General features: G+C 38.9%; 1 protein-coding gene across 2 annotated transcripts in view; it reads left to right on the top strand.

The window, feature by feature from the left end:
• Positions 1-12,821, top strand: part of CSGALNACT1 (chondroitin sulfate N-acetylgalactosaminyltransferase 1) — a 41,529-nt gene extending 28,708 nt beyond the window's left edge. For both annotated transcript variants that reach the window (XM_023946989.2, XM_086891634.1), the window contains 6 exons: positions 4,976-5,192; positions 6,369-6,470; positions 7,265-7,443; positions 7,791-7,885; positions 10,931-11,012; positions 11,350-12,821. In XM_023946989.2, coding sequence (XP_023802757.2) covers positions 4,976-5,192; positions 6,369-6,470; positions 7,265-7,443; positions 7,791-7,885; positions 10,931-11,012; positions 11,350-11,633 — 959 coding nt within the window. In that variant the 3' untranslated portion in view covers positions 11,634-12,821. The remainder of the gene's footprint in view (positions 1-4,975; positions 5,193-6,368; positions 6,471-7,264; positions 7,444-7,790; positions 7,886-10,930; positions 11,013-11,349) is intronic.
• Positions 12,822-13,535: the final 714 nt, after the last annotated feature.

Here is a 13,535-nt window from a genome sequence, read left to right as displayed (position 1 = left end):
AATCTAGCCACCAAGCCAGCTGTTTTCATTTTCTGGAACTACCATGGGCAGCTAGAAATTTCTGGGAGTGCCTAGATTTGCACTGAAAGTAATAGCACTTACCCTCCAAGTGTTTTCCAGCCATAACAGCAAACAAAAGCTGTGTGCCTCTCTTATGTTAAATGTGGGGCTACCCCTCTCATCTTAAGGTTGATCAGGTGGAGAGATGTGCTGAAATGAAAATCAGGATCAGAGATAGGATTTAAAATCTGAGCTGCTGCTGTCAGTGTGTGGGATTTGTGTCCTTGTTTCTGCTGTATTCAGAGATGCCTTTGACACCATCTTTACTCAAGTGTGTTACTGACCCTGAGTCTTGCTAAAACATAGAATTATGCACAGTAATCTTGTTTTCTGGGGTCTCCTGTGTGGATTTTTCTTTTCTTGTGGATCTCATCTGGCACCTGCTATCACTTTCAGTACTAGTTCATTGCTAGCATATGCCAACAGGCAGGGTGGTGGTGTGTGGCAATAAACTCAGCTGGGGTCTGTATCTCTTCCTTTTTTTTAATTTTGTGCTTTTATTCTTGTCTTTGCAGAGGGAAATGTTTCTTCAAACACTTATTGCATTTAAGGAGAAATGTTTTGTCTCTGTGGCTGGGGTATCTTAGTTTTAAGTGTTGCATCCTCTGGAGTTTCTAGACAGAATTAGTTGTGTACAGAAATTAGACTATGACCCTAGTACCCTACATCTGAGTTAAACTCCTTCTCAGCAGATTTGCTGTTACATGAAATTTGGATAGGATTCACAGTTCTTCTTCCAGAGTAATAGCTGACACGTAGTGGAATTTTCCATTTTTCCCCTTTAATCAAAACCAAGAGAGCCACACCTTCTCCCTGGAGCTGGAGATGTATCCATCTGGCTGCTGCTCTGCTTAGCTTCCCTCTTGACAGAGGCACTTGGGCTGTTCAGCTGTTATAATGCTCCCCTCTCCCCCTTATTCCTCCCACTTATGTACCAAGTTCACTAGCTTTCTGCCAAGGGGAGCCAGTAAGAAACAGCATGGGAAAAAAATCAGAAATTCCTGTGTATTATAAACAGGCAAAGGACTGCTCTGTGTCCAATAGAAAGCCAGTTTTGCAGGAAGCAGCATAACAGGTCTGGTCATTAATTTATGTAAATAGCAGCAGGGCTGAATAGATCTGGGAGTCGTTCATTTTCTCAGAAATGGAGATAATAATTTGGAGACTCTGATGAGCCTCAGTAGTGTGTTCCGTAAGTGATTGGAATCACTGCCTGATTATATTCCTTCCTAATATGAACAGCTCCAAAAAATCCCTGGATTGCTTAAGAAATGCCCTGCCATAACACCTTTAAATATACTGGATCATAAGTTTTCCTGCTTGAAGTATGTGTCTGTCTAGTGACTGGAATTTTAATCAAGGTCTCAGAGGCAAATGAAAAAGGGGTAGTTTTGCTTTCTCAAATGGGCAGCTACTGGTGGTGTTCTATCTGATGAAATTTTGTCATGGAAGTTTATTGGGAGAAAGGAATGATGCTTTTCATCAAAGGATAAGATGTTGTATTTTGCTGCATGTAAAGTTGGAAGACCATTGTAGTACTGAATTAAAATGAAGACAACAAATTCTGATAAATCCTCATAGGGACCTCCTACATCATCTAACAGAAGGGAACTAATGAACATGAGTCCAGGGGGTGTTTCTAGTGACACTAGAAGACTTGAAGTCTGTAGTCTGTGGAACTAGAATTGTCATCTACCCAATGTATTTTGTTAGGAATGCATGGCTGTTTGCTAGTTAAACATTTCATGTAGATCCACATCGGTGACATTTGTTAGCCTGCCTTACTGAGTAGACATCAGGCATTTTCCATTTCTTTAGAGAGCCCTGGGAATTGCTGCTCTGAAGACTGGAGACTTACTGCTCTTTTGGCAATTTTTCAGCCCAGGCCATTTTTGCTTCTCACTTTTTCTTTTCCTTCATCTTAGGGCCATTTTATCTGCTGACACAGAGTTCCTGTTTACTTTTTTACATTGGGTTTCCAAAAGCTTTAACTTTTCTCCTTGCCTCTGAAAGAAATGGTGTATATTCTGAAACATATCTGCTGTAATGGAAGCAATAGATGATCAATTAATCTTCTTTTATCTCTATTGAATATCTAGCCTCTCCAAGGCTTTCATTTCAGACACGATCTTTTAATGAAAAGGTTTTTTTGCTTACTTTTTTGAGACTGATTTTTTTCTCTCCTCATACTTCATATCTTGGAATTGAGGCTGTTTGACACATCTTCCTGAATCACGTAGAAAATCCTGGTGGCACAAATAAAGTAGAGCCTTTGGAAGTGGAAAAAATTTGTAAAAGGCAGGATGTTCTTCTGGGTGAGTCGCCAGAGTGACTCAAGACATTCAGACTCATTTCCAAGGCTCAGTGCCTGCCCTTGGGCAAATCACTTTGTTCTCTGCTTCTAAAAAGAAGATACTTTAAATGGAAAGAATATGCTTAAAAATGGAAAACAAAAAAATGGTTTAAATATGCATAAAGAGTAGCCATATTTAATTAGAGGCATTAAACTTGCATATTGTCTTAAGTATAAAATGTTAGGATTATAAATTCTTGGATTACCATTTTGCACAAGGAAACCTTGCCTTCATCTAAGCTACTTGTTTTCAGCTGTAGTAGAAGTACTAAATAAGAACAAAACTACAGAATTAGAAGCAACCTCTATGTGCATAGCCCTAGGAGGGCCCCCAGCTGGGTCACAACTTGCATTCTTCTTTAAGGTACTTCTTATTTGGCAAGGCTTCCTTTATTGTGCAGTACATCTCTCCAGGGAAGTGGTATTTGTGGGGTCATTGTTTCTTGGCTGGAGTAGGTAGAAGAGAATGTAAAAGCAAAAGCTGAGATGCTGTGTGGTAGATACTATTAGATTTGTTAATTTAATTTAGATCTTTTTTATTATGAAAAATGTCATTTCACTGTCTCAAACATGTGAAACAGTCCTATCAATTTATCTCTAAAGAGAATGCAAATCAGATTTAATTTAGAATTTTGTTTAGCTGAATGTCAAAAGGTTGCCTTAACCTTTCAAACACAAACTTCCTTGATAAAACCTATGTTCAAAAGCCGCCTGAGCAAATGAGTGCACCCAACAATGCACTTGGATCATCAGCAGGCTTTCTGTAAGAAGAAATGGGTGAGCAATATTCAAAGGCCCAGATTTCTATTCTCTGGCCACCAGGAGGAGGAAATCAAGGGACTATTAGGTCACTATTCTGATGAGCTCCAGTTCAGTAACATATGTAGTTCATGGTCTGCAGCTTGGACTGACTCTATGAAAAAAGCTAGGAGGAGTCAAGGGCATAACTTTGAAAGATTAGCAGTAAAATAATTATGGAGCTGCTATCTCCCTAGATTAATTTGCTATGCTAGAAGGAGGATTGGAGCATTTGTTGAATCAGCTTATATTAAAAATAAAACATGAAGTGAATAACAGATCAGTAAATCTGCATATATTATTAGCCAGCTGAAGTGTTCATTAAGAATAAAACACTTGGAAAATGATGGTGAAGATAAGACAGTTCACAGAACTCTCTCCAGATAAAATCACACCTCATTAGTCTTTTGATTATACCAATGTAAAAGCTGCAATACAAGACAAAGAGATTATGTCACTGATCTTTGAAGAAAGTTTTGACCCAGACCTTCACAAGAAATACAGACAGAGCTGACAGTCTATGGTCAGATGCCCAGCAATGTTACACATCAGGGAATAGCCAAGATTATATAAAAAAAAGAAAAAAAAAAAAAAAAAGAAAAGAAAAAGAAAAAAAAGCACCTTATTTTGGTCTTGTTTTTCATAACCAGAAGAAGCTCTGCTTCCTAGCCAGAAGGAGAGGGGAAAAAAAAAAGAAAATAAAAACAAGTTAAGGGGAGGAGATTTTTCAGAACATTTGTGCTTGTCTCTAACTTCTGCAAGAGATGGAAGGCATTACAATTATACTCTTGTACTGATTAAGTTGTTAAGATGTTTACAGTGGCTTAATGAGTAGTTAGAATTAGCATGAATTTCTCTTTCTTAAACCTAATGGATTTTCCAGTGAAAAAGCTTTATGTCAGTATACACTCTAGAGATTGAAGTATCATTTAGAGTGGGTAAAATCTTTAGGCTTTTTGCCAACTTGATCTCATTTAGGATGTTATAGTATTTCAGTGGGGCATGATCAAGGCTTTTATAGTTCATGCTGGCCCTCAGCATGAACCAGATCAATTTCGCCCATCAAGTATGTTAAACATTCCTTCAGTATAGGAAATAAACACATGATTGTATTAATTTAGTATCCTGGTCTAGCCTCTGACAAACTGTAGTGTCACCCTTTCTGACTATTACTTGAGCAGGAGTGGGCATTCATGAAGGAAATAGCAGTCTCTTGAGGGCTGAGTAACGGGAGAGTTTTGTCCTGACTGGCAGTAGGTGAAGTTGATGGCTGGGGTCTGGTGGAATAGTTCTGTCAGGGCACTTTCCAGAGAACCTCCCAGTGCTCATCAGGAAATTGCATTTCTGGGAGATGGCCTAATCCCTCCTGTTGCAGAAAGGCAGACTGCCTTTGCAGTCCCTCTGCATCTCATTACCATGGATGCCTGCAGTGCACAATTGGAACAGTCTGAAAAATAAGGACAGTATGTCTGCTGGGTTATACTGAGGGTGAGCAGTTTGTAACCTTAAGAGGTCTGTGACTCAACCAAGCCTTGGAATGTGCCTGCAAGAATACCAAACAGACCCTGCAACCCAGGGCTGTGTCCCTGCTACAGTGATGGTCTCTTCCCAATTATAGTGGACTGTGTATTGGTTTAAAAGTGAATATCCCATTGCCTCTGCTGTGTTTTCAGCTTAGGTGTAGAAACTTCAGACTTTCTCCTTTTTTTCCCCCCAGGAGCGCAACTTTAATCCAAAGATCTCTTCATTTTTGTTTTCATGCAGGGATCTACCGCACAGAAAAGAATAAAGGCACATTGTATGAGCTGACTTTCAAAGGAGATGTAAAACATCAGTTCAAGAAGATTGTTTTATTCCGGCCATTTGGTCCTGTAATGAAAGTGAAAAATGAAAATATCAATATGGCTGACACACTTATTAATGTCATTGTGCCATTGGCCAAGAGAGCCAGCAAATTTCGACAATTCATGCAGAACTTCAGGTGGGTTTCCTTCAATGCTGCCTTTACTTTTCCTTACTTGGAAAGTAAGTTGCAGTTAAAGAAGTTATCAAGACCTCACTCACCAGTACTTTTACATAACAGTTCATTGTGCCACTAAGTGATTTTTGAGATTACAGACTGAAAGGCATTTGGTTGTTTAATGCATTGTGATTAGCAGTAAAGGCAATTATATTCCAGTCATCAGGGTTTCTGATTTGCATGTACCTGATTTAAGAGTCTCAATCTGTTTGTTGGACACATACAATTGTGGCAACATGAGAATTTCATGCAGTGGTTGCAAAAGAGCATTTCTTAGGAAAAGGGGAATCAGTGTTCCCAGACACTTTGCTAGACTCCATTAGATAAAATATTAAGGCAAAAGAAGGCAAGAAGGAAATGTGTTAGAATTTTCAGCATAGTTACTCTTAAACTATTATTTTTCAGCATAGACATGATGTTCAGAGGGAGAACTTAACTGAGATGTAGCTTTAAATAGCTACACAGAAAAGACTATGTTATCAAAGATACTGACTCTTACAATGGGATGTTTTGTCTAATTACTGCCATCTAAAAATAGGCTCCTTGTCTAAATTAACCTTCTGATTATCTTGTTTTAGACTGGGAGAAATCGCCCTCTGGTCATGCTGATCTCTCTGCTGATTATAGATGAACTCTTGTTAACTAAACTTAGTTCAAGTGAGGCATGGTTCTAGTATTTCTTCAGATTTGTCTTACCCTTGAGCTACGAATTTGATTTCTGCTTAATACTTACATTTTAGTAAATGCCAAAGATCTGAACTCTGAAATATCTGTTACAAAAACTCAAGGCTATGAGGTAGGGTATTATAAAAATCTCCCTCCTCATATTCTCCTGAGTGCTGAAGTTATTGCCTGCCTGATCATTCTTCCTGGGGCTTGATGGCCTCTTTTAACAATGTCCTATTAATATAATAAATGCTGCTTAGAGAGCTTGTACCTAATCTGCTTGAAAGATAGACTTCTGTCCCTTTTAAGGGAAGAAAGTAAGCTGCTTTGTCAGGACAAGAATGTCTGTCAATGAATCATGTCCCCAGGAAGGCCTCCGAGGTTCACCCTACTCTGCCTTCCCCAGCTGCTGTAGGTTATTGAAGGAAGCTAACTTCTGGGACAAGTCACCAATCTGTCTCTTTTCTCCAGGGAAATGGGCATTCAGCAGGATGGGAGAATTCACCTCACTGTAGTTTACTTTGGAAAGGAACAAATGAATGAAGTAAAATCAATACTTGAAAATACCTCTAAGTAAGTACCTGAACATCTGGTATGTGCTGTTCATATACAGGGATCCTATGTGGAGATCTGAAAACTCAAAACTCATAGTTCTTCCAAAAGGTTCTAAAGTGCATTGAAGAAAATAGCTTTCTTTACATATCAAATAAAAATGGTGTTACGCAGAGTCTGATAGAGTGGTCTTTAGAATTGCAGAACAGATTTTAACTCAATTTACCTCAGTGCAACTGTTTTTTTTTTTCTATTTTCCTCCCCCCCACACGCTGGTAACTCTTCAGTTCTTTGCAAATGACTTTAACTGTTAGGACTGAAAGCTGACTTCCAAAGGCAGTGGAAGACAATTTCAGTAGAGCACAAAGGAACTGGGTACTTTTGGCCAGGTCTGCTCTGTTGAGTTTGGTTACACAGCTGTGTTTGTCAAGATCATGTGGCACTGCAGCCTATTGCTTGTCTTCTCTGTATAGGAAGAAGACTCTTGTATAGATACAGTAATGTAACCACAGCCAATTGAAATTTTCATACCGAAGATATTTTTGTTAATCTAAACCTTGTTGGGATTTTTGTGAGATCTGCCCAAAGAAAGTCTGTGACAGGAATGCTAGTGTGTGAGTACACAGGCCAAGCTCTGAATGTAGATAGACATGGTGGAAATCTCAAGAGTCAAACAGGACATCTCTTCCCTCCAGCTGCTCTCAGAACTGTGATACTACAGATTTCTGCATTAATTCTTTCATATTGGATTCCCACCCCTGACATGTATTAAGAGCTGAATGGACAGGGTAAATTGCTGAATATTTTCCTCCTAGGTCAGCCAACTTCAAGAACTTTACCTTCATCCAGTTGAATGAAGAGTTTTCCAGGGGCAAAGGATTAGATGTTGGTGCTCGATTTTGGAAAGGAAACAATGTTGTTCTCTTTTTTTGCGATGTGGACATATATTTCACAGCTGAATTCTTGAACTCCTGTAGACTGAACACACAGCCAGGTACTGCTTCTCATGAAGTGCACTGTCTATCAACAGGTTCTACCTATTTTGTAAAATCCCTCACCAGAGTATTCTTGCTTTTGAATTGGTAATGAAGCTACTGTAAATCAGTAACAGTTCCTAATCCAAATGTGATAGAATCTCTTGCCTTCAGCACCTGTGCTTTCTGAAATAGGAACATTTTATTAATTATATCCTCATATTCACATTCTCATGGAAAGAACACAGGCTCAGTGCAAAACTTGTGTGACTTTGGATTTGGTCAGGCCTGGACTGTACCTTGTAAGAGACAAGTGTGTTTTATACAGCTTTTTTTTTAAAAAAAAATAACCCATTGTCATTTCCAGGGAAGAAGGTATTTTATCCTGTTCTCTTCAGCCAGTATAACCCCAGTATAATCTATGGTCACCATGATTCCATCCCATCTTTAGAACAGCAGCTGGTAAGTATATGCTTCTCTGAATGCCTGCTTTTATTTGAACAAAGCATTTTTTGAAGGTACATTTGCTGTTGGATAGCATTTCCCTATTCCTTGTGCACAGTGACCATCACACAGACAAAATTAACTATAACACTCACCTTACTGTGAGTTCTGCAGGTATGTTTCACTGGGAAGTATATTGATGCCATTTATTTTAAACCTTTTTGAAGTTTTTACATGGAAATGAAGAATTTTAAAAATGTCTGCTTCTCTGCTAAAAGGAATTTCCTAACTTGTGAACAATTCCTCCATGGTGTGCTATCTTGGGGTGACAGTCTTTGACTTGCTTTGATTTATTTCTTCCTATCACTTAATATTACTTGCATTGAAGACCTGACATTTGTAAAAATCAGAGCTGTACTCAGATCAGTCAGTAAAAAGAGAATTCCAGGGGTTGTCACAGTTATTCCCCCACTTACTTGAACACCCTACAGTGAGTGGCCTTCACATGACTTCATGACTGAATGGCCTGTGGGCAGACAGTGTGTTTCTGAAGTGTCTCAGAGTCAAATCACATGCTTGGAGCTGTCACTTTTTTCTGGTATTGATACAACACAGCACAACTCCACTGATTTTCATCTCACCTGCTTATTTTTGATGTGAGAACAAAGCAGTAAAATCATTGCCATAAGGCATATGATTAAGATATATATGAGTCTCCTGGATGAGGAGGGAGATGTTGTGAGGAAGAAAGAGCATACAGATGGGAGTTTCACATGAATGTTAGTGACCAAGCTATTGCTTGGCACTGCTGCAGACACTGTTCTCCATTCTCTTGTGGGCTGGTGTTGCACTGTTGTTGAACCTAAAGAACTGACAGAAAGGAGTCTTGCTTCTCTCCAGAGTCAGTGGGTCACAGTCCTCTGCCCACTAGTGCTGCTAAGTGGCTGAATCCTCAAATTGAAACATAAGCCAGATATGCAGCTTCATTCAGTTGCTCTGGGCCAGGTCCTAACCTGCACATCTGCCTCTCTTATTGCCAGGCACTGCACTTACTAGGACTCATCCTGTCCCAGGCTGGACACTGTCCCCAGAGCATCCCAGCTTCTGTTGTTGTTTTGAGTAGGTAGGAATTAGGGGTGGTGTGAGCCCAGGGACAGGCACAGTTGAAAAAGATCACTTGGGGTCTGAGTCCAGTCTTCTGTCATCACTACCCCCACCTTGTGCAGTTGCTCTATAAAAATGAAGAATGAGAATTTGAAAAGTCCATCCAAAATATTTTGAAGTATTTTTTTGTCTACTGCTGTCTGTGTTATATATAGCCAGAAAGCCTTTTACTGAAGAGTCCGGAAAATCCCTTGTACTGTTTTTTTTTTTTCTCAGAAGAAACTTTTTCTGATCATACCATGAGATTCACATAAGCTTTTCTCTCTCTGCTCAGAGCCTGTCAGGGATCCTCAAGCTTGTAAGAATTGCACTTAGGGAATGAAATAGAGTTTAGCTTTCAAGCTAGCATAAATTCCACAAAGTACATTGTCAGGATTGTGGAAATATTTATAGCTAATATTTGAATCATAAAATGTGATGCTTATGTCAGAAAAGCTTCTTGATTTATAGAATTGCAGCCAATCACATTTTTATGTATATTTTTATATTTTTAGCCCACATTAGTTGCCAGTCATCAGACCAGATCTATGCCAAAAGAACAAGACAAGTGTTAGCTCTCTATCCTGGAACTTGGGCTACTGAGGAGAAAAAACAAAAAACCTTCAAAAATTTTCAATAGAATTTGATTTGTGCAGCAGCCACTTGCCCTAATGGGAAATAATAATGCTAATGCACATGAGTAGCTTGCTGTAAGGACATTGTGATGGATGCTTCTTGTTACACTGCAGGCCTGACAGATACAATCTTGTTTCCTTTTAATTTGCTTTTGCAGTGACTTGACTTTTTCAAGGAAAGGAGAAATAAGAAATGAAATGTATAGCAATGTGAGCAGTAAAATAAAATTTTTAAAAAAGCATTTGAAGTGACAGGAGTTATGAACAAAAATGGGAGGCATGGATGAGAAATCAGGAGAGAAAATTTTGGAAGAGCCATTTCTTCATAAAGGAAATACTGGGATTTGTAAATCCAGAAATGGAAATTCTCTTCCTTCATCTTTTGAAATTCTGTCACAAGGAAAGTTAAGATTTTCCAAAGCAGCTGCTGAGGGATGGGTTTCTAACCAGACATTCAAGAGTGTAAAGTACTGCTGACTTGCTCAGAAGATTTAAATGCCTGTCCCAGTCCTGTGAAGCTCTTGGATGTCTCACAGATTGGGTTAGGTCACTCGCATGCATGAATTATGACCTTAAAGATCTGTACTTGGATATCTCCTTTTCAAAATTATAGCCATGGTTTCTCAGTTCTCTGATTTTCTACCTGTAATACATAATGTTTCCATTGTCCATCTCAGGAAGGCAGACCATTCATTTTCACAAAGGCTTTTATGGGACATATATCTATCACCCAGCATTTCTGGAGTTCAATTTTAGATGGATGTATCAGTTCTGTATTGGAAAATTATTCTTGTTACTCAAAATCAACGTAATCCACAAGGTGTCGGTTGCGTGATCAGGTTGGAAACACTGTTTTCTTTCTTGTGCTACACAATGCAGATGCCATCATCTGTTCTGACAGCAGTGTCTGGATTCCCTGGTTTACCAATATGTTTCTTACATCAGGTGTGAATCCCACAGAAACGAACAATTTTGGAGATTGCTTTGCCTGCAAAGAAGTAAACTCCAGAGGTGTGATACCTACTTGGTCTACAACAGCAAGAGCAGAGCAAAACCTGATTGTTCTGGATCAGAAGGGTTATCCATGGTAGCTAAGAACACAGATATTTTGGGGTGGGGCTGATACATCCAATGAGTATCTACAAAAACAGGTTCAGAACCAGCTGTGGATTCACATGGGGAAGAATAAAAGGGCTGTTGCTCCTATTTCTGACCACATTCAGGTCGGAATCTCACTCTGAAATAATTTCTACTTCTATGTAAACATTCCTTTCTCTCCATGCAGATTATTAAAAAAGAAACTGGATTTTGGAGAGACTTTGGTTTTGGGATGACTTGCCAGTACAGATCTGATTTTCTCAACATAGGTAAGAAAAATAACACTCCAATACCCCTGCCTTTTTGCTAAAACATAGAAAATTATGACCAGACTCCCTTTCCTTTGCCAATATGTCTGTGTCACTAATTTGCAGCACTGCTGTGGTTAGAATTTCCTAGGGGCCACAGAATTATTAGAATCTAATCACTGCTTACAAATAAAATTACAAATAAATAACTTTTCTCTAATAGTGAAAGATTTGAAAATGGGAAATTTGATGTGTGTTTTAAAGGGCTGGCTGGAACCATAAAAGAGCTGCAGTGCAATTAATAGCATCAAGTTTGCTAATGGATTTCTAGTTTTATTTTGAGTTTTGTTTGTGTCAGGTGGCTTTGACCTGGACATTAAAGGCTGGGGTGGTGAAGATGTGCATCTGTACCGCAAGTACCTTCACAGCAACCTCATGGTGATCCGAACGCCTGTCAGGGGTCTCTTCCATCTGTGGCATGAAAAGCAGTGTCTGGATGAGTTGACTCCAGAGCAGTACAAAATGTGCATGCAGTCCAAGGCCATGAATGAGGCTTCTCATGGCCAGCTTGGGATGCTTGTTTTCAAGGAAGAGATTGAGACACACCTTCACAGACAGAAATTGAGCAGTAAGAAGACCTGAATCCACAAAGGGAGATTAAAAGCCTCTGAACTGGACTTTAGGGTGTTTTTGAAAAGCGGTTTAAACTGGAAAAGTTGGGATGAGACTGAAAGAGGATGGAGATTCCAGCAGGATGGTAGCAAAAGAAGAGGGAAAGCATCTATCCTCCCTACTTTTGTTTTTATTATAATGGGGCTTTTAAGTACTCCATTATCCTGACTGTTCAGCACTTGCTTCTGGAGAAGACTTGAAGACTTGAGGAGATTCAAGGTCACATCACAGAGACAATGAACATTATGTGGTATTATGTGACCAGTGTGGTATTCACACTAACAAATGCATGTGCTTTTCCTTTGAAATGTTTTTAAGATGTGTACAGTTATTTAAAGGACTGACCTTTTGGTGGGCCAATATTCAGGAGTTACTTTCTACATTTAACTTGACATATCCAAAAAGGGCTATTTTTGACTAAGTACAGAGACTCCTGCTCTAAGAAGGACATCTGATTGTTAACCATGGTAAAGCTGGAGTGACCAAAAATACTTTTCCTTTAAGGGGCTGGGAGGGGGGAAACAGCAGCAGTGCATTAACAGGCCATTCCAAGTTCATCCAGAGAAAGAGGTTTCTCAGAAAGTGCTTTCTAAACTTAAGAAAGAGAAAACCTTACTGGTCAAGTGTGATGGTTGAAAAACACTAGAGGGTACTGTTTGTTCTTCTCTGTGTTCAGTGAACCAAAAGCAATGAGCCACATCTGTATCATGTGAATAAGTTAGTGTATTTCTGCTTTAGAATGCTGTATGTATTTCAAGATTTATTTTTAAATGAAATTTGTTTGCCTTGGGAATTATTTTGCTATACTTCAGGTTTTCTACTTCTAGCCTTAGTAGGAAATAGTACAGCCTTCTAATGCTTGGAAAATTCTCTGCAGATCTGTGTTTCTGTGGATGGGAACTGGGTTCAGATAAATGATTTTTCTACACAACCTGGGCACTGGAAGGCAGAAGCTTTATCATGCTGAAGAAAAGGAAATACACATCAACTTGCAGTACTGATTTTGCAGGAGGCTTTAAACTCCAAATGCCAGATACCAACAGTGATGAACATTTTCTGGTTTTACACCAAAGTATTTCTTCTAAACCAAATACAGAGTATTGCCCAGGGTATGGAAAGCTTTTTGTAAGTAACAAAATAAATTTTTGTGATGGACTACTGGACCCTGCAAATTCTCTTATGATAATTATAGGTACTAATTGTAAAAATTAGCCATCTTCTTAATAGTTTTTGTTGCAACTGCCTAAAACTGTTGAAAGTCTGAGTTACTGCTCTTGTAAAGCATTTTCTTTTAATGCTGACAGCTATTCACCATTTTAATATATACTAGCCAACAAAAACTGCATGGGCTTGTAAATCCCATTTGCTCACCTAAATGCTGTTTCCCTGAGCAGTCCCTTTATTTTATAGATTCAGATTAATTCAAGGCAGTCTGAACCAGATTCTAATTTGATTTTTGGCTTGTGAAAGCTGGGGAGAAGAAAGGTAGCACTGAACAATAAGTGAACCACTCTTTGTTGTGCAGCTCTGCAGTAGAAAGAGCACTATGAACCTCTTTTGAAGGTACTGTGTGCACGTTCTGCAGACAGAGACCATGCTGCTGTAAGTACCTTTTCCTTGGACAGGTTTATATGTGTTTGTCTTTTGTTGGTGCAAAGGATCTGCATTGCACTAGCCTTGCAAATGACAAAGTGTCCAAAAGCACAAAAAGGATAGAAACTTTGTGTACTTTAAAACCTCAAGCCCTAAAATACATCACTTACGATAGAAACTTCAGCAATCACTCAAGTAGATCCTCCAAAGAATTGTTTTGTTCCCAGAACATGTGATAAATTATTTATAAAGAGCTTTGTATTGATGAAGTAACTTTAC

The sequence above is a fragment of the Cyanistes caeruleus genome, chromosome 5 (assembly GCF_971803275.1).
Source record: "Cyanistes caeruleus chromosome 5, bCyaCae1.hap1.1, whole genome shotgun sequence".
NCBI classification, from domain to species: domain Eukaryota; kingdom Metazoa; phylum Chordata; class Aves; order Passeriformes; family Paridae; genus Cyanistes; species Cyanistes caeruleus.
This window is presented reverse-complemented; position numbering and strand designations above follow the sequence as displayed.